Source organism: Chiloscyllium plagiosum, unplaced genomic scaffold (assembly GCF_037043375.1).
Source record: "Chiloscyllium plagiosum isolate Xiang-an unplaced genomic scaffold, Cpla_swu_hap1 HiC_scaffold_8, whole genome shotgun sequence".
NCBI classification, from domain to species: domain Eukaryota; kingdom Metazoa; phylum Chordata; class Chondrichthyes; order Orectolobiformes; family Hemiscylliidae; genus Chiloscyllium; species Chiloscyllium plagiosum.
This window is the reverse complement of record NW_028270146.1, coordinates 48,483,837-48,504,946: the sequence shown is the minus strand read 5'-3', so window position 1 is coordinate 48,504,946 and position 21,110 is coordinate 48,483,837. Positions and strand designations below refer to the sequence as shown.

The 21,110-nt window shown below is 40.0% G+C and overlaps 1 protein-coding gene across 18 annotated transcripts in view; it reads right to left on the bottom strand.

The window, feature by feature from the left end:
• Nucleotides 1-20,872, bottom strand: part of mark3a (MAP/microtubule affinity-regulating kinase 3a) — a 175,037-nt gene extending 154,165 nt beyond the window's left edge. For all 18 annotated transcript variants that reach the window (XM_043697487.2, XM_043697490.2, XM_043697488.2 and 15 more), the window contains exons 1-3: nucleotides 20,311-20,872; nucleotides 13,846-14,040; nucleotides 7,012-7,065 (exon numbers count right to left, since the gene is read on the bottom strand). In XM_043697487.2, coding sequence (XP_043553422.2) covers nucleotides 7,012-7,065; nucleotides 13,846-14,040; nucleotides 20,311-20,361 — 300 coding nt within the window. In that variant the 5' untranslated portion in view covers nucleotides 20,362-20,872. The remainder of the gene's footprint in view (nucleotides 1-7,011; nucleotides 7,066-13,845; nucleotides 14,041-20,310) is intronic.
• Between the last annotated feature and the right edge of the window lie 238 nt (nucleotides 20,873-21,110).

The following is a 21,110-nucleotide window of genomic DNA, read 5'->3' as shown; positions in this document are numbered from 1 at the left end:
GGAAAAGCACAGCAGGTCAGGCAGCATCCGAGGAGCAGGGGAATTGACGTTTCGGGCATAAGCCCTTCATCAGGACCTGAAACATCCATTCTCCTGTTTCTCAGATGCTGCCTGACCGGCTGTGCTTTTCCAGCACCACACTTTCAACTCTGATCTCCAGCATCTGCAGTCCTTACTTTCTCCTAAGAATACAAATACTTAAATTATAGAAATTCCTTACCACTTCTGTATACTCACTGAAGATCTACTTTTGAGCTTCCAAGGTAAAAATGCAGGTTTCTGCTCAATGAGCTCAATATTATTTGAGAATTGAGATTCCTTGAAATCTGCCAGCTATAGTTTCAGTATTCAAAGACAACAGCTTCCTAACAAACAAACTTGTTCTCTGACAAAATCTTTGCTTCAGATCAAAATTTCTTATCAACATTATAATTGTCCTTCTTTCAGTCTCAGTCTGTGTGATGGCATGCCTACTGCAGTTAGATTATGTTAAAAAAACTCTGAAAATGGTATATACAAGTCATTAGCTTCATCTCTAGAATCAATATCAATTTATTTTTAATTCACTTCAGCTTTAAAATTACAAATAATTGCCCTCAGCACTTTGCCACACTTAATCACCTCATTCATCTCCATTGTGCCATTTCACCTATCAGTGCAAGGTTTTCAATGAAATTTATGTTTAACCAAAGAAATTAGAAACAATACACAGCAATTTACAGTCATATGTAATCTTCCCAATTATGGCTTTATTGACCCTTTATTGAACTAACACAGGTTCAATAAACAGTCAATATGCGTAGATAACATTTATTTTTAAAAACAGGAGTGTTATTTAAAGCTTGAAAATGGAAAGGATCAATTCTTCCTGTCAGAAACTCAGCATGCGAGTGTCATGTTACTCTTTTCAATATATTTTGATAACATGGATGTGTGTACAGGATATAATTTCAAAGTGTGGAGATGACAACATTTTAAAATGTATTAAACAACGTTGCAGACTTTGAGGATTTCAGGCAGATGTGTTAAATTTCGTTAGTCACAAATGTGAAGAGATATATTTTGGTCGGAAGAATGACAGAATTAAATATAAATTAATAGCTACAATTTTCGAGGATATGCAGGACAGAGACCTGACAGGCCAATTAAGACAGCTGTTGAAAAAATGCACACATGATGACTTTATTAATAGAAATAAGAGAATGCCAAGGCAAAGTAGTTTTGCAAAAACTTACTTAAAAAAACTGGTTAGACCTCAGCTGATATAATGCTTATTTCTGAGCACTCCATTAACATTTCAAGATATTAGGAAGTACAGGGGGGAAAAGTAGTGACTGTAATGATACCATGGATGAAGATTTCAGACACAGACATTGAGAATAATTTGATGGATCCAAATTCATGAAGAGTTTTGATAGAATCATCACTTTACTACGTCACATGTCAATAATCAAGATACAACAATTTTAGATAACTTACAAAGGAACCAGAGGAAATTGAACTTTTTATGCAAAAAAATGGTTATCTGAAAAACAATGACCAAAAAGGGTGCTACATTGATATTCAAGTGCAACTTTGAAAAGGAAAAAAGGGGTAAATAGTATACGGTGACAGAACAAAACACATGTGGAATTATACAGTTCTCTCAAAAAGCAGAATGTCTCCTTCTGTACTAGATCAAAATACAATAAGTTAAGCTAGTATTGTTTTCAAGTCCTTGCAATTCTTTGTGCAAGCCTAAAAGTTCTAACTTAATGTGCTTAATAATCACACAATAATTATTGCTGAGTTCACAAATTCTTAGCCACAGCAAGAACATACCAACAAGGAAGAGGTCAAGCACTTCCTGTTCCTGCTGTATCATTGAATAATGTCATAGCTGACCTGATGGAACATGATTTGATATGATAACCTACCCCAGAAACCTTGCATTCCCTCACTTAAGAACAGATTCACCTCTACCTTAACAGTCAAGGCTCTGCTGCAACCAATTTTTCAGGAAGGAGCTCCAAAGACTTGCAGTCAGAATAAAAATGCCTCATCTCTAATTTAAGAGCAGAGCTCGCATTCTTAAAACAGCAAATCCCAGCTCTCAATCCACCCAGAAGAACAAGTATCGTTATCACATCTGTGAATCTCCCTCGGGATGTTATATGTTTCAATCAAGTCACCAGATATAAACTTAGCTTGCCCAACTTTTCCTCAGATGGCAATCCACATATTCCAGCTATTAGTTTGGCAATCTTTCTCTGAGGTGCTTCTGCAGAATTTACATCCTTTCTTCAATAAGGTAATCAATACTGTGCACAGTAACCTAGTTCAAGAGTTGCATATGACCTTCCAATTAGGTACTGCAATAAGACATGACTACACACATGCCAAAAATGGACAGCAGTATGCAACAAAGTCAAACAATCCCTCAGTCAACAGGTCAGATTGAAGCTCAACAAGGCTGTTGTATCCAGTCACGAATGGCATTGAACAACTAAAACAACTAATTGGAGAAAGCTGCACATTGGTAGGGAAGCCCAGCATGTCAACATAAAAAGAGTCAAGGCTGAAGCATCCACGTCCATCTTCAGCCAGAACTACTGACTCGATGATGCATCTTGGCCTCCTTTTTAGATCCCAAGCATCACAAATGTCACTCTTAAGCCAACCCAATTTTCTCTGGGACATCCAGAAATGGTTAGCGCAATAGATACAGCAATGGACCATGACAGTGTCTCAGTTGCAGTACTAAAAGCTAGATTGTTCTACTGTAGCTACAACACTGCTATCCAGCAATGTGAAATATTTCTCAGGTATTGAGTTGTCTGCTTTTTCGGCAGGACAATCAGCCAATATCATGACAATTCATCAGGAAACCCATGAAAGGACAGTACTATCAAGCAGCACTCACTCAGCAAAACCTGCTCACCAACGTTCAGTTTGAGTTTCACTAAGGTTCACTCTGAACCAATTTCATTATAGCCTTCATCCAAATCTGGATTATACAGCTGATTTCAAGAAAGGTGAAAGTGAGAGTACCTTTAAAGCATCTTAACAAAAATTGGTCAATGGTCAGATTTCCTCTTGATTTTCAGATACCAGAGTATTATGCAGTGCAACCGAAAATGTTTATGGTTGTTGAAAGACCAATCGTCTCAGCTACCACCATACCACCTGGGCTCTAGATCTTCAGATATTTTCTAAGTCAATCTGTTCATAAATGTAATTACATGCCTCTGGATCAGAAATAAATCCAGGCCTCTACCGCTTCACTAGAAAGGGCTCAATCCTACCTTTTCCAATCAAATACTTCAAATAAGTAATGATAGTTTTGGAACGGGGAACTGGGACTCAGATCTCCCAAGTCACAGGCAGGAACAATGCTATTATGTCACAAGTGTCCTAGGTCCTTAGAGTAACATCTAAGGCCCAACCAGTTTTAGATCCTTCAATAACCTTCCTCTATCATAAAGTGTGTGGAACAGTAGCTGATAATTGCACTATTTTATGCCAATCACAACTCCTTAAATACCGAAACCATTTGTGACAGTGTGCAGCAAAATTGGGGCACTGTTATGGCTTAAGCAAAAGAAAAATATTAATGCCACAAGTACTGGGCAGCAACTATTTCCAACAAAAGAATCTAAAGTTCCAACAATCAACATTTCTTTCTGGTGGTGGTGGTGGCAGAGGCATAGACTGACAACAAACTTAGCTGGACTGGACAAGCTTTTCAAATAAAAAGTGACTACAAAAGCAAGTCAGAGACTGAAATCTACAGTAGTAACTCACTACCTCACTCCACAAATCCTATCCATCAACTACAAGGCACGAAAGGTGTGACTGAATACTCTCCACTTCACTAGGTGATTGCAACTTTGAAATAATTTGAAGCTTGACACCATTCAGGACAAAGCAGTCCACTTCATCAGTACTGCACCCTTCAATTCAAACATTTGCTCCCTCCAATGCCGATATATGGCAGTTGCAGTGTGTAGCATCCACAAAATGTATTGCATTAACTAATTCCCCTCTAACAGCACCTTACAAACTAATCTCTACTATACAGAAAGGCAAGGACAGTAGATACACAAGAATACCTACCGTCTGCAAGTGGCTTTCCAATCATTGGAACATACATGTCAGCACCCATTCTCAGGAAAGGGTCACTCAATCCGAAACAGTAACTCTGACTTCTCTCCACAGGTATTGCCAGACCTGCTGAGCTTTTCCAGAAATTTGTTTTTTTTGCAGCAGGAACAGATCGTCTGGCTCTCTGAATGGTAGAGCAAGCTCAATGTGATCTGTGGACGCAACCCAAAATTTGCTGACTGCACCCCATAAACCCCAATTTCTCCTATATAAAAATTAACTCAATCTTGAATAATTCACTCATGCAGCATCCAATGCTTTCTGGGGAAGAGAGCTCCACAAATAAATGACCCTCAGAATAAAACTCCATATTATTCTTAATAAAGAGGTTTTTTTGTTAATTCTCAAATGTTTCCCCCTCCAGTTCTAGTCTCTCCACCCTACCCACAAGGAGGAAACATCCTCCTGATACCCACTTAAGATGTTATTTCAGTAAAATCACTTTTTATTCTTCTAGATTCCAGCTGGTGTAGACCCAACAACCCCACCTTCCTTCACAAGCCCTGCCCTTCAATGCAATTATATCTTCTTCCAATAAATAGGCCAAAACTACAAAGATGTGGACTCCCTAAGGCCCTGCATAGTAATAGTGAAACATTTCTATTTTTAGATTTCATTTCTCTTGCAAAAGATATCAACATTCCACTTACTTTCCTAATCACTATCTGGAACTACAATGTTTGTGATTCATGTAACATCACTCCCAGAGTCTGCAGAGCTTTAGTCCCTCTCCATTTAGATGGCATACTGTTTTTCTAATTTTTCCTGTCAAAGTTGACATGTTCACAAATTCCAAAATTGCAGCATATGGGCCATGCTTTGTTCAGTAGGCTGGATGGCTGGTTTGAGATACAGAGTAAGACAGACAGTGTATGATCAATTCCCATACCAGCTGAAGTTACCGCAAGGGATGCTCCTTCTCAACCTCTTCCGAGGTATGGTGACCTTCCGGTTAAACCATCACTAGTCCTCTCTCGAATAGCACAGCAGTGTGGTCCAGTAGGACTATTGCATCTTTATCTTGCTTTTGTGTGTTGGCCAAATTTTTGCCGACTCACTTAGCTTATACATGTCCCTTTTGGAATTTCTACTTGATCTAGACAACTTACTTTCCCACCTATCGCGGTATCATCAGCAAATTTACTCTCATATACTCAGTCACTTCATCCAAGTCATTGATACAGGTTCTAAATAGATGAGGACCTAACAAAGATCCCTGCAGCATTCCAACAGATACAACCCGGCTCTCTGAAAAAGGCCAATTTATTCCATACTGTTAATTAACCAATCTTTCATCCACGCTAATATGCTATTGCTTTTACCACTGTCCTCTTTTCTGGTAATAGAAATTTTTGATCTGGTACTCAGCAAATAAATTTTGAAAACCCAAGTAGACCTCATCATACAGGTTTTCCTCTATCCATTTTGCTTTTGTTATGATCCCAACTGGATATTATATTGAACAAGTCAGATCCTAGACTGAAATCTGGCTTGATACATCACTTTAAAAAACGTAACCAAACAGCCTTTCACAGAAATACAAGCATGCAATGTTGCAGATCTGAGTTTTAACAACAGAAGTTCATTACATAAAAAAATTCAAGTAACCTAAAATAAAGCAAGTTATTTACACTACTCAGTTTGAAAGATTCAGACAAGGCAAAATACAATCCCATCTACGCCAACACCGTTACCTCAAAACGCCAGAAAGAATTTTCTTCTCAATCACACCTATAGGCTTGGCTTACTACTCACTTCAAATTTCCAATCTTGAGAGTTAGATAGCCTTTTCCTTGATTATTCACACATAAGTTAGGCTTTCCCAGCTTTTAGTAACCCCTTCAGAGTTTGAACCAAACACTTCTCGTCTGGAGTTTTCAAACTAAAATCCTTGCATTGAGGTAACCCATTTCCTGACTTGTTCCGAATTATCTGCTTTCTACAGGAGGAGACTGTCTTTACATCTAAATCCAACCAGGACTTCTGCAAAGTGAAACCAAAGATTTCAAAGCTATGCTCCACCCTAACCTCCCAATAAATAAAACAATTCTAACTGAAATGTTTACTCTATCCAATCATAAAACTCAATGCAAAAAATACACATGATCAACCCCAGGAATACTCTATATGGATGTAAAAAAAGGCTCCAAAAATATAGGCAAGTTAATCATTAAACACTCTGACAGAGAAAAATCCACATGCCACTAGTTCAAAATCCAAACTCTAAAATAAGTGATTTGAGCACAAACATATACTGATCTGATTTTCCAGGCTACCTTTCCTAATTTGATCTGCTAATCCATATGTTGCTTAAAGACACACACACACAATACCCTGACTTGGAACTACATTGCCACTTCATGACGGTTACTGGTTAAAAATTCTGAAACTACCTTCCTAACAGCACCAAGCATACTTCCATCAATTGAGTTGCACTGATTCAAGATGAGGAGTCACCAACATCTTAAAAGGGCAATTACATGCTGGCAACAATAACTTGTGTTGCTGGCAATACTTACATGCCATTTGAACATAAAAAAACTAACACCTCATTACCTGTCATAGACAAAATAACCAACCACAAATACTTCACACATTACACCTTTCAAATATCTTCCTTTCCTGCAAAACACACCTGCTTTTAAACCTTGTATGATATAATTAGATGGCTGTCTCTGATGTATTCGGCCTTTTTTTAAACAACAATGCAAACTGGCCTACCAATATTAAAGAAGGCTTGTGTTCACAGCTTCAGCTACATTCACAGATTCCTGAAGTCACATTAAATTAATGAATTACAAATACAGCTTAAAAAAAAGTAATTCAAAGAAAATATGCATATCCAAAAATAATACACAAAGTCTTTACCTTTTGCAGACTGGTGGGATTCAGCTGTGTTTTGTCTATAATTTTTATTGCAACCTAGTAATAAAAATGATAATGAATTAAAAATTTGATTTTTAAAATCAAAACATTTTTGAATTACGTAACAAGAACCAAAGAATATGATAATAAGTTATTAATAACTTGTCTCAATTTCGGTTTTGAAATTGATTGCAAATACATGACAGATTTTGGTAATAATCAGGTTCTTAATAAACAAATTTTAACCAAGATAAAACTTGAACATAAGTTCCAAGATAGTTTGATTCATTGTTTCATGATGCACAGGTATGTCTGAATGGTCACAGTGATGAGGTGATCAATTTTAAAAAAAACTGTACGAACAGCATATTTTGAGACTGGAAAAAATTGTGTTAAGCATCAGAAAAAACAACTTTGCAGTTAAAAATTTGAAAAGGAATGCAATCACTTATATACTTGGACAAAATAATAAAACCAGTAAAGTGAACAGTTACATTTAAAGCATTGAATATGGATCAAATAATCAGTGACAAATAACCAGAAAAGCTGGTGGGAACTAAATACCAAAAATGAAAGAAATTTTTATTGAAGTCATTTCAAAGTTTTTACAATATGCTGGTTAAACTCTCTAATATGACACAGTTTTGGTTACCACAATGCAGAACAAAGTAGTAATCATCAAAATAAAGTCTCACAATTGAGGAGCTCTCCAGTCTGCTTTTCTAAATCAAAATCTATGCCTCTGAACCCATTAACTACAAAAATAAGTCTACTACTTTCTATCCTATTAGATTTTCAAACATTACTTCATCCTATAATCGCAGGCTTTATATCAGGCTTTTCTCATGAGAGAAACAGAAGCCTTCTTTACACTGGCAGAGTACTGAATTTGCAACAAACAGAGAATGCTGGAGAACTCAACAGGGCTCGCAAAATCTGTGCAAAGAGAAACTGAGTATTTTGCCTCTCTCTTATGGAATCTGGTGTAGTCTTCAGAAGTGTTAAATATATATCATTAATCATGCAGTCCAATACTCATCCAAGACACTCACTGTCCAACCTATCTAACCTTCTGATTATATGTCTCAATTAAGTCGTCTCTCAACCGCCTTCTAACGAAAACAGCCTCAAGTCACTCAGCCTTTCCTCATAAGACCTTCCCTCCATGACAGGCAACATTCTAGTAAATCTCCTCTGAACCCTCTCCAAAGCTTCCACATCCTTCCTATAATGCGGTGACCAGAACTGTATGAAATACTCCCAATGTGGCCGCACCAGAGATTTGTACAGCTGCAATATGACCTCATGGTTCCGAAACTCAATCCCTCTACCAATAAAAGATAACACACTGTATGCCTTCTTAACAACCTTACCACTTGGCTGGCAACTTTCAAGAATCTACTTATCTGGACACTGAGATCGTTCTGCTCATCTACACTGCCAAGAATCCTACCATTAGCCCAGTACTCTGCATAACTGTTACTCCTTCCAATGTGAATCACCTCACACTTTTCCGCATTAAAGTCCATTTGCCACCTCTCAGCCCAGCTCTACAGCTTATCTATGTCTCTCTGTAACCTACAACATTCTTTGTCGCTATCTACAACTCTGCCTATTTTAGGGTCATCCGCAAATATCCTTCCGTGACCTCATCATCCTTCCGTGACCTCATCAAGGTAATTTATATAAATGACAAACAGTGGATCCAAAACAGATCCTTGTGGTACCCCACTAGTAACTGAACTCCAGGATAAATATTTCCCATCAACCAACGTCTTCTTTCAGCTAGCCAATCTCTGATCCAGATGGCGAAATCACCCTCAATCCCATTCCTCCGTATTTTCTGCAATAGCCTACCGTGGGGATCCTTATCAAATGCCTTACTGAAATCCATATACATCACATCAACTGCTTTACCCTTATCCACCTATTTTGTCACCTTCTCAAAGAACTCAATAAGGTTTCTGAGGCACAACCTACCTTTCACAAAACCGTGTTGATTATCCTAATGAACTTATTCCTCTCTAGATGTTTATAAAACCTCTCTCTTATAACCCTTTCCAACATTTCACCCACAACTGAAGTAAGGCTCACAGATCTATAATTTCCAGAGTTGTCTCTACTTCCCTTCTTGAACAAGGGAACAACATTTGCTATGCTCCAGTCTCTGACACTATTCCTGTAGACAATGATGACAAAGTTCAAAGCCAAAGGCTCTGCAATCTCCTCCCTGACTTCCCAGAGAATCCTTGGATAAATCCTATCAGGCCCAGGAGACTATCTTTTTTTTACACTTTCCAGAATTGCTAACACCTTCTCCTTATGCACGCCAATCCCATCTAGTCTAGTAGCCTGTTTCTCAGTATTCTCCTCTACCACATTGTCTTTTTCTAGTGTGAATACTGACAAAAAGTATTCATTTAGCGCTTCCCCTATCTCCTCTGACTCCATGCACTACTTCCCACTACTATGCCTGATTGACCCTAATCTTACTCTAGTCATTCTTCGATTCCTGATAAAGCTATAAAAAGCCCTAGGGCTTTCCTTGATCCTAGCCACCAATGACATCTCATGTCCCCTCCTGGCTCTTTTTAGTTTTCGCTTTAGGTCTTTCCTGGCTAACTTGTAACTCTCAAGCACCCTAACTGAGCCATCACATCTCGTCCTAACATAAGCATTCTTCTTCCGCCTGACAACAGACTTAACTTAGTTAGTAAACCACAGCTCCCGCGCTTGACATCTTCCTCTCTGCCTTACCGGTACATACTTATCAAGGACCCGCAATAGCTGGTCTTTGAAAAAGCTCCACATTTCAATTGTGCCCATCGCCTGCAGTTTCCTTCCCCATCCTTTGCATCCTAAATCTTGCCTAGTCGCATCATGATTGCCTTTTGCCCAGCAATAGCTCTTGCCCTGTGGTATATACCTATCCCTTCCATCACGAAAGTAAACATAACTTAATTATGGTCACTATCACCAAAGTGCTCACCTACCTTCAAATCTAACACCTGGATGGTTCATTACTCAGTATCAAACCTAATGTGGTCTTGTCCCTGTTGGTCTGTCGACATTCTATGTCAGGAAACCCTCCTGCACACATTAGGTGGGCCAGTCTTTGCCCAATGTGTTTGAACTATAGTATTCTCAGTCAATATCTGGAACGTTAAAGTTCCCCATAACAACTACCCTATCACACTCGTTCCTATTGAGGATTATCTTTGCTATCCTATCCTCTACATCTCTGGAACTATTTGGAGGCCTACAGAAAACTCCCAACACGGTAACCTCTCCTTTCTTGTTTCTAATCTCAGCCCATACTACTTCAGTAGATGAGTCCTCAAAGTCCTTTCTGCAACTGTAATACTGTCCTTGACTAACAGTGCCACACCACCCCGTCTTTTACTGTTTTCTTTGTTCTTACAGAAACATCTAAATCCCGGAACCTGCAATAACCATTCCTGTCCCTGCTCTACCCATGTCTCTAAAATGGTCACAACATTGAAATCCCAAGTACCAACCCATGCTGCAAGTTCAAACTCTGGCCTATCCTTCCTTTCCAAGTCCAATAATCATACAACCCAAATGAAAAGAAATTAACCAACACAGAGCCAGAGCTGGAGACCTTCCTTATCAGTGTAGGTCAATTGTTCATTAGATTAATTCAGAGCCATCCAAGAACAAAAAAGGGACCCTGATTTTAAATAATCAATTCAATGTGCATAAATTTATGGACGGCACGGTGGCACAGTGGTTAGCACTGCTGCCTCACAGCGCCAGAGACCTGGGTTCAATTCCCGACTCAGGCGACTGTCTGTGTGGAGTTTGCACGTTCTCCCAGTGTCTGCGTGGGTTTCCTCCGGGTGCTCCGGTTTCCTCCCACAGTCCAAAGATGTGCAGGTCAGGTGAATTGGTCATGCTAAATTGCCCGTAGTGTTAGGTAAAGGGGTAAATGTAGGGGAATGGGTGGGTTGCGCTTCGGCGGGTCGGTGTGGACTTGTTGGGCCGAAGGGCCTGTTTCCACACTGTAAGTAATCTAATCTAATCTAATCTAAAAGTGGGATTTATTGCTGAAAGATTGATAAATAGCTGGAGTAAATCAATGAGAAATATTTTTCACACTGGAAATATTTAACAGTAATGTGCATCAAGTAACAGACTAAAAATAAGCATCAATCACAAAGACAGACTAGCAATTATACAACACCTTTCAAAGATCTCAGGTTACCCCAAAGCACTTTACAGCTAATGAAATACATTTACAGTGTAACAACTGGTATTGCATCATATTATGTTAAGAAATGGTACATTCTGCCAAACTGTGATTGAAACAGAATTATACTTTCTAAACAGGGAAGCAGAAGTATGCAAAAGTATGCAAAAAGACAGGTGAATGTAGCTTGTATACAGCCTGTAAATGTATTTGTACAGACAGCCAGGACCATTCAAGAGCTTCCTTATGTGCTGTAAAATACTATTATACCAGAAAGAAATAGCACAGATAGTGGAGTCAACTAAATTTTGAAAAATCAAACCAGTGGTTAAACAATATGGACTATTCAAAATAATATGCTTTTCTTATTATTACTATAGAGCAGTTGGACTAAGAATCTGTTTCTGGACTATAGAGTTTAAATAAAACTTTATTAAAACACTAACTAGATAAAGCCCTTTAGAAAATGAATCTAGGGAGACAGTTATGGGGAACAAGGGAATGGTAGTGGAATTGGCAGATATTGCACATCAAACTTTATGGTGGAAGATTCTTTTAGCATCAAATTAATACTAAAGAATACAGGGAAGAATTAATTATTATCACTTCAGAGGTGATGTGTCAAATTGATATGCAAAACACAAAGCTAGCATACAGGTGCATCGGGTAATCAGGAGACTTAATGGAATGTTGGTCCTTATTTCAAGGGGTTTGTAATACAACAGCAGGGAAGTCTTACTGGACTGTACAAGGTACCGGTGGGGCCTCATATACTCCCCTCATCTAAGATATTGTTTCACTGGAGGCAGATGGGAGAAGGTTGACTAGGATGATCCCCAGCATGGAGAGATTGCCATTGAGCGAACGTTGAACAGATCAGAACTCTACCCATTTAGAAGAATGAGAGGTGATCTCATTGAAACATATTAGGTTCCGAACAGACTTGAAAGGATAAATGCTAAGGTTACATCCCAAACACCCCCCCCACCTCCCCACCCGGCTAATGGGAGATTCCAGGACCAGAGGGTATAATCTCAGAATAAAGATTGAGAAGAGGAAGAATTTCTTCTCATGGGGGGTGTTGAGTATCTTCGGAAGTCCTGGCCATAGACAGCTGTGGAGGCAGAATCCTTGCGTATATTTAAAGACTAAGATGGATAGATTCTTATTCAATCGGGAAATCAAGGATTCCAGGCAAAAAGCAGGAAAGTGGATATGAGGAATGCTGGATCAGCCACAATCCTACTGATTGACAGAGTAGGCCTCAAGGGGCCAAATGCCCTGCTCTCATTCCTATTTCTTATGGTCATATGTTCCCAGAACATGAACCTGGAGTTTTAGCTCAGTGACATTTTCACTGTGCCACTAAATACTAAAAAGATGGCAGACCGCGTATAATTAAGAATACAAGCAAACTTTAAGCAATAGATATAACTAGGAAAGGAGGGTAGACATTGGAGAAGTTGCTTTTGTTAGAGAAAAATGGAAACAAGGTTAGAGGTTTATACGCAGCATTTCTGGATTGTAGGCCATGATAGCTGAAGGATCTACAAATGGTAGTGATCAGGAATGGGCAGAAAAATTAAGTCAGGAGTAGAAAAGTGAAGCTCATTAAGTGGGATGCAAGATTGAAAGAACTTGCAGATATTAGGAATGATAAGACTATCGACTGGCCAAACTAGTAAAGGATGGCAGATTTATTTTTCTAAAGAATATCAAATGAACCAGGTGGATTTTGATAACAATTCAGAAGTTCCATTTTACAATTATGGATGTTAGCTTGTTATCTCAGTTATTTAATATAACAGAATTAAATAGCCCACCTGTCAATGTAGGATTGAATTTCATACCTCAGGATCAATTGTCCAATCACCATTATGTTATTGTACACTGAACTCTAAACATGATTTTCAAGATAATGTGTGGGGACATGGTAGGGACAGTGAAGGTAAACAAAGATGAGGACATTAAGTGCTTAATGTAGGATAGGATACAGGTAGTGCAGTTTAGGTTAAATTTGAGCTTATGGCATTGAAGTTAACAAAGAACATTTTGGAGAAGTTGAACTTGAAGGTTATAACAACCCTGACAAGGGTTTTGTTGAGACAAAGGAGAGTTGGAAATGATAGCAAATGATGTTAGTGCTGTGAAAATATGCATTCTTGCTAATATCTAGAATAGGTGACCTGTACATCAGGTGAGAGTCTAGAAAGGATCAATTTAGATTTTTCTTTAATTAAACTGGTTTATCAAATGACCCAGGGATACTCTACCTACAACCCATGAAGATAAAAACATAATTGAGTGAGTTTACTTAAAAAGTAAACAGGAAAATATTTCAGCTGGTTCATATACAATATCACGTGGTGAGCTTCCTAAGCGAATCATAATGGAAGGTTCCAAGTGAAAAGGTACACATTTGCTCAAAAGCAAGAGGAATTATAAAAAGGCATATGAGAGAGCTCAGACAGATTTCCTAAAAGTTCAGAAATGTGTGTCATGGAGCCAGAGAAAAAACAATGTGTCAACTTAAGAATGAAAAGAAATTATAAATTGTGATAAAGAAAATTTGGTATGCTGATCTCCACGAACTGAATAAGTCATAAAACAATTACAGACCAACTTACTTCTCTTCCAGTAAGGATATGTCTAGCCAGCTTCACCTTGGCAAAGTTTCCTTTGCCAATAGTTTTCAGAAGTCTATAGTTTCCTATATGTGGCTGCTCATCGACGCAAGATGTAATTGAATTCCGGCATCGGGCGCCTCCAGAACGGGTTGACCGCGAAGAAACCTCTGAACGGCCATCCACATGCGAAGTGTGCTGATGTGGAGGAAAACAAGGATATTAGTTGAAAAGCTTTAGAAGTTTTAGACAAAAAGGTTAAAGTAAACGAAGTCAGAAATCTAGGTTTAAAATAAAGGAATGAAAAATGCAAGTATTTATTGTATCGACGTGTACTTGGAAAGCAATACCTTTCAGTTCAAACTAAGGCCAAAATGAAATCGCCCTCCAGTCAAGATATGTCCTCCTCTTCAAGCAACATTTGAAAGTTCCATTGAAAACTTATAGGATTCTCAGATTTAAATTAAAAATGGAAAGCAAATAATATTCTAGGCTTCATTAATAGGAACACAAATCTAAGAATAGGGACTCTGTTGAACAATACAGGGCATGTTAGACCACAGCTGGAATTTGTGCACAGTTCTGGGCACCACTCTTTAGAAAGGTGGTGAATGTATTGTAGAGAGTGCAAAAGATATTTACAAGAATGGTTCCAGGGATGACATACTTCAGTTAATGGGACAGATTGGAGAAGTTAGAACTGTTTCTCTTTGACAGAAGGTGGAAGGAAATTGGATAAAATTTTACAAATTCATGAGGAGCTAATAGTAGATAGGAAGAAACAATCTTTCTCAAAAGGATCGAGAACCATGGTTCAGTTTTAAAATGTTTCACAAAAATCAGAAAAAAAGGTGAGAAAAGTATCACACAGCAAAGTGGCCCATGTTTGGAATGGGCTGCCAGGAAGTGGCATTGTTTCTATTTAAATAATCAATGTGCATGGTTACAGGGAATAAACAGGAATTTGACACCAAGTAAAAATGTTTTGAGAACTACTGGAGATGTGATGGGATGAACACAGCCTCCTTCTGCACTGCATAATTCAGTGATTTTGTGATCTTCGCTAGAAATTAGAGACTTTTTTGAAGCTTAACTCTGAAATTTATGTCCATGTTCTATTACTAAGTTTAATGCGCAAGTACGAAAAGGCAGTAAAGATAACTGGTTGCAGGGCTGATAGCATTAGAATTTTCATTTTATAGGAATCCCAGTATGAAGAGAGATATCTTCAAAACATTGTCTAGTATGGCAGATAACAAGTAAAGACTGAAGGAGCAAGTACTGAGAACAGTCTTAGTGGTATTAAGGGATGTGGTAGGACAGAGAGGCTGGGAGAAACAGCTCCTACATTCCTGTGGCTCAAGAAGCAGCTGTCAATGTGGAATGTGGAGTAAGCTGATGCTGGATTAGTTCACTGGAAAAAGTAATCTGGGTCAAAGCAATGGAGGATTTTAAAAGGAATATAATGAGAATCTTTTAACAACTTGCTTGACATAAGAGATGTGGCAAGTATAACATTGCTCAAAATGGAAATGACAAAGAATGATAAGTGTCTAGATGAAAATATCAAACAGCAAAAGATAGCATCGATACAGGTGATAATTTGGCAGTAAAGAAATTGCCAATAAGGCATTTCTCCCAAACGTACAACATTTTTCCATGCTCACGGCTATATACAGTTTTTATTCTTCCATGGTATGTGAGTGCATTGGAAATGCCTGCACTTGTTGCCTACCCTTTAAGTACCCTTGAACCAGTGGCTTGCTGGACTATCTCTGAGGCCAGTCAAGAATCCATCATATTGCTGTAGGTCTGGAACCACAGGTAGACCAGATCAGGTAAGGATACAGATTTTCTTCCCTAAAAAGGAACATTAGTGAACTAGAGGGATTTGTACAGTGACAGTAAAAATGATTATGAAACAAACTAGCTTTCAATTTCATAAACGCTGGTAAATTTTGAATTCCAATAGTATCTCAAATTATTATCTGGATCAATGGTGCTGGAAGAGCACAGCAGTTCAGGCAGCATCCGAGGAGCTTCAGCAAAATCGACGTTTCGGGCAAAGGGCTTTTGTTTTTACCTTCTCAAATTATTAGCCTAGGCCTCTGGATTATTAGTCTATCGACATTACCATTATGTCCCCATTCCTTGCATAAACTGGTCAAATCTACAAACCAAAATTTGCATGTTTATATTTGCCAAGTGATGGACAGCACAGCCACACTCCCTACAGTAACTCAAAAATCACCACGTAGTTTCTGGATAACCCAAGCATTCTTCTATTGTCTCAGGCGACAGAAAAATGTCACATTACTGCTGAAAACTATAATTCAGTTTATTAAAATAAAAAAAACTGACAAGAGATTTTGGATGCGACTGTGAAAATCTACAGCAACTTGAAGGGGAGGTCTTACCACCTCCTGGCTAAACTTTGCAATTCAACCATCACTACTAAAACAGCTCAATATATTTTACCTTTGTTGCTGTTGGGATCTTGTGACAAATAACAAGCATATTCCAAGTGGCTATATTTTAAAAAGTGAAGCACTTTGGAAAATCTAGAAGGCATCTCATATTAGCATATGTTCAGAACAGACTCCAATGCTACACAAGACTAATTTCTTGCAAAATCCTAATTGCTCTCCCCTTCCACAGGTGAAGCTAATGTTAAGCCATTACCTTTAAAAAAAACCAAACAAAAGAACTAACATCATCAGTAAATGTGTCAACTCAAATTACTGCTGCCACTACCAGCGATGGAATATAACCTAACTTAACAATGCACCTTACTTCTCATTCAGGTGTTGAGGGATTGACCTCACTTTTTCCACAGAGAGCCTCCAATGTCCTGGACAACATGAAATTCAACAACCCATTAGGTCTTAGATATAGTCATAGTCATAGACATAGACATAGAGATGTACAGCAAGGAAACAGACCCCTCGGTTCAACCCATCCATGCCGACCAGATATCCCAACCCAGTCCAGTCCCACCTGCCAGCACCCGGCCCATATCCCTCCAAACCCTTCCTATTCACATACCCATCCAAATGCCTCTTAAATGTTGCAATTGTATCTTCTTCCACCACTTCCTCTGGCAGTCATTCCATACATGTACCACCCTCTGTGTGAAAAAGTTTCCCCTTAGGTCTCTTTTATTTCTTTCCCCTCTCACCCGAAACCTATGCCCTCGAGTTCTGGACTCCCCGACCCCAGGGAAAAGACTTTGTCTATTTATCCGATCCATACCCCTCATGATTTTGTAAACCTCCATATGGTCACCTCTCAACCCCCAACGCTCCAGGGAAAACTGCCCCAGCCTGTTCAGCCTCTCCCTATAGCTCAAATCCTCCAACCCTGGCAACAACCTTGTAAATCTTTTCTGAACCCTTTCAAGTTTCTTATAGGAAGGAGACCAGAATTGCACACAATATTCCAACAGTGGCCTAACCAATGTCCTGTACAGCTGCAACATGACCTCCCAACTCCTGTACTCAATACTCTGACCAATAAAGGAAAGCATACCAAACGCCTTCTTCACTATCCTATCTACCTGCGACTCCACTTTCAAGGAGCTGTGAACCTGCACTCCAAGGTCTCTTTGTTCAGCAACACTCCCTACGACCTTACCATTAAGTGTATAAGTCCTGCTAAGATTTGCTTTCCCAAAATGTAGCACCTTGCAGTTATCTGAATTAAACTCCATCTGCCAATTCTGAGCCCATTGGCCCATCTGGTCCAGATCCTATTGTAATCTGAGGTAACCTTCTTCGCTGTCCACTACACTTCTAGTTTTGGTATCATCTGTAAACTTACTAACTGTACCTCTTATGCTTGCATCCAAATCATTTATGTAAATGACAAAGAGTAGTGGACCCAGCACCGATCCTTGTGGCATTCCACTGGTCACAGGCCTCCAGTCTGAAAAACAATCCTCCACCACCACCCTCTGTCTTCTACTTTTGAGCCAATTCTGTATCCAAATGGTGAGTTCTCCCTGTATTCCATGAGATCTAACCAAATCAGTCTCCCAAGGGGAATCTTGTCGAGCGCCTTACTGAAGTCCATACAGATCACATCTACCGCTCTGCCCTCATCAATCCTCTTTGTTACTTTTTCAAAAAGCTCAATCAAGTTTGAGACACGATTTCCCACGTACAAAGCCATGTGGACTATCCCTAATCAGTCCTTGCCTTTCCAAATACATGTATATCCTGTTCCTCAGGATTCCCTCCCACAATTTGCCCACCACCAATGTCAAGCTCACTGGTCTGTAGTTCTCTGGCTTGTCCTTACCACCTTTCTTAAACAGTGGCACCACGTTTGCCAACCTCCAGTCTTCCGGCACCTCACCCGTGACTATCGATGATACAAATAGCTCAGCAAGAGGCCCAGCAATCACTTCTATAGCTTCCCACAGAGTTAGGGCACACCTGATCAGGTCCTGGGGATTTATCCACCTTTACCAGTTTCAAAACATCCAGCACTTCCTCCTTGTAATATGGACATTTTATAAGGTGTCACCATCTGTTTTCCTACATTCTATACCTTCCACATCCTTTTCCACAGTAAATACTGATGCAAAATACTTGTTTAGTATCTCACCCATTTTCTGCGGCTCCCCACACAAAGGGCGCCTTGCTTATCTTTGAGGGGCCATATTCTCTCCCTAGTTACCCTTTTTTCTTAAGGTATTTGTAAAAACCCTTTGGATTCTCCTTAATTCTATTTGCCAAAGCTATCTCCCGTCCCCTTTTTGCCCTCCTGATTTCTTTAAGTATACTCCTACTTTCTTTATACTCTTCTAAGGATTCACTCGATCTATCCTGTCTATACCTTACATATGCTTCCTTCTTTTTCTTAACCAAACCCTCAATTTCTTTAGTCATCCAGCATTCCTTATACCTACCAACCTTTCCTTTCACCCTAACAGGAATATATTTTCTGTGGATTCTCGTTATCTCATTCCTGAAGGCTTCCCATTTTCCAGCCGTCCCTTTTACCTGCGAACATAGTTTGCACACAGCAAGACGACAAATGTGTCACAAAACTAGTGGGTACACTTCAAAAGTAATTCATTGGGTTTTTGGAATGAGATTACAGACATCAGAAATTGCTCAACTCTATCATTTCTCATTGCCTTCAGACGAGTTCAGTTTAAAGGGACAATACCTATATCAGTATTGACAGTTGAAGTGAGTTACAAACACATTATAGTATGTTCAGTTCCTGGTGATAGTACAAGATTTTAATACATATTATACAGGTTTTATGTGAGCATTGGAACCAACAACATTTAGTGTCCCCCACGATCCTGAGTATAAAAACCATCTTTTCAATTAGTCGTAGAAGTTCATAGAATCATACAGATGTACAGCACGGAAACAGACCCTTCGGTCCAACTTGTCCATGCCAACTAGATATCCCAACCCAATCTAGTCCCACCTTCAAGAATCTGGCCCATATCCCTCCAAACCCTTCCTATTCACGTACCCATCCAGGTGCCTTTTAAATGTTGCAATTGTGCTAGCCTCCACCACTTCCTCTGACAACTCATTCCATACACGCTCCACCCTCTGCATGAAAAAGTTGCCTCTTAGGTCTCTTTTATATCTTTCCCCTCTCATCCTAAACCTATGCCCTCTAGTTCTGGACTCCTATCCATGCCCCTCAGCCTCCAATGTTTCAGGAAAAACAGCCCCAGCCTATTCAGCCTCTTCCCATAGCTCAAATCCTCCAACCCTGGCAACATCCTTGTAAATCTTTTCTGAACCATTTCAAGTTTCACAACATCTTTCCGATAGTTGTTGAGAAAAAAACTACTTTCTGTATAATGATGTGATCATTTTCAATCCTATAAGGCGATACACAAAGTGTATAATTCATGATACCTTCTGATCTTGCAAAAGGCATGCTAACCCATCTTAAAAGATTAAGGCTAGTAACAACTGTTGGGCTTTAAATGCTTAGGTCAACTTTTGTCCTTCCCTCAAAAATATGTATTCTAAAACCATCACAACGAGACCTGTTATTAAATATACTCATTCCCTTTTTTTGAACATCAATTCCATAAACATGACATAGCGGCTCACATGAAAACTAACTCGGTCAAATCTAACACCTCAGTGATGTGTCCTGACACCTGTCGGCTTCCTTGTGCCGTGTTGACATGGGCCGAGATGTGAAGGGAAGAAGCAAAGGCGCACAGCAAGACTTAAAAAAAAATTCCAAGCATCAGGAACATGCGAACGACTTAAAAGTGAACACCCAAAACTTCCAGAAAAGCTTTACAAACGAAACCAACACAAAGCATTTATTGAAGTTCACCGGCAATTCATTTCCAAACCATGGCAGGTTCACACGTTGACCAAGGCCAAGTTGGTAATTTAGTCGCTCAAACAAAGTGTCCGATTATCTGCGCTCCCCTTCCAGGGGTCTCTTGAACCCCCAATAAAGATTACTTACATGCTCTGTTTCACGTTCATTCACTGTAGGTAATGGCGTTCGAGTAGACATTTTGTTTCTTTTTTTTTGCCCCCTCCTGGTTTCAACTTAGCACCGTTGCCCAAATAATTGCAGAAGACTCGACTCAACAGGACATGAGTGGCGAAATGTTGAGAAGCGGTGGGCTTCAACTGAAGTCGGCCCGGCGGGTTGCAGCCGGAGACATCCAGCAGCCGTCCACCAAACACACCGCCTAATGAAGCCGAGTATCCTTTCGGTGCGTCCACATTTTCCCCACACACAAAAAAAAAGAAACAACAATCTCGATGATGTGCAAAGAGATATTGAAGCGGGGCCGTTTCCAGGCGCTGTCGGTTGCGGACCTTTCCCCCTGAGAAACAGCGGCAGCTGCAGTCCCACCACTCACTGCCCTCAGCCTCGGTTACAAGGCCCCGGCTTCAGCGGCCAGAGGAGACAGCGCTCACCGGCCGCCGCTGCACCGCTTCCCGGCTCCAGACGTGAGAGACAGGACCTTTCGGACGCCACTCCTCACCCTCTAACATGGAGATCGCAGCGGAGGAGGGAGGTCAGAGGCCGGAGGGAGGCAGGTAGGTAGGTGGCTGGCTGGCTGGGTGCAGACAGATGGTGTGGGGGGAGGAGTGGGTGGACAGGACGAGGAGGGAGACGGAGAGGGAGGTGCCGGGCGGGGGGGAAGGACCGGGTGAAAATGGCCGCCCCGGCTCCGACTACTCGCCAAGCCCAGAGCTGCGGCAGGAAACGCGTCAGCCACCGGCTGCCGGGAGCGGAAAGGGGCGGCGGGA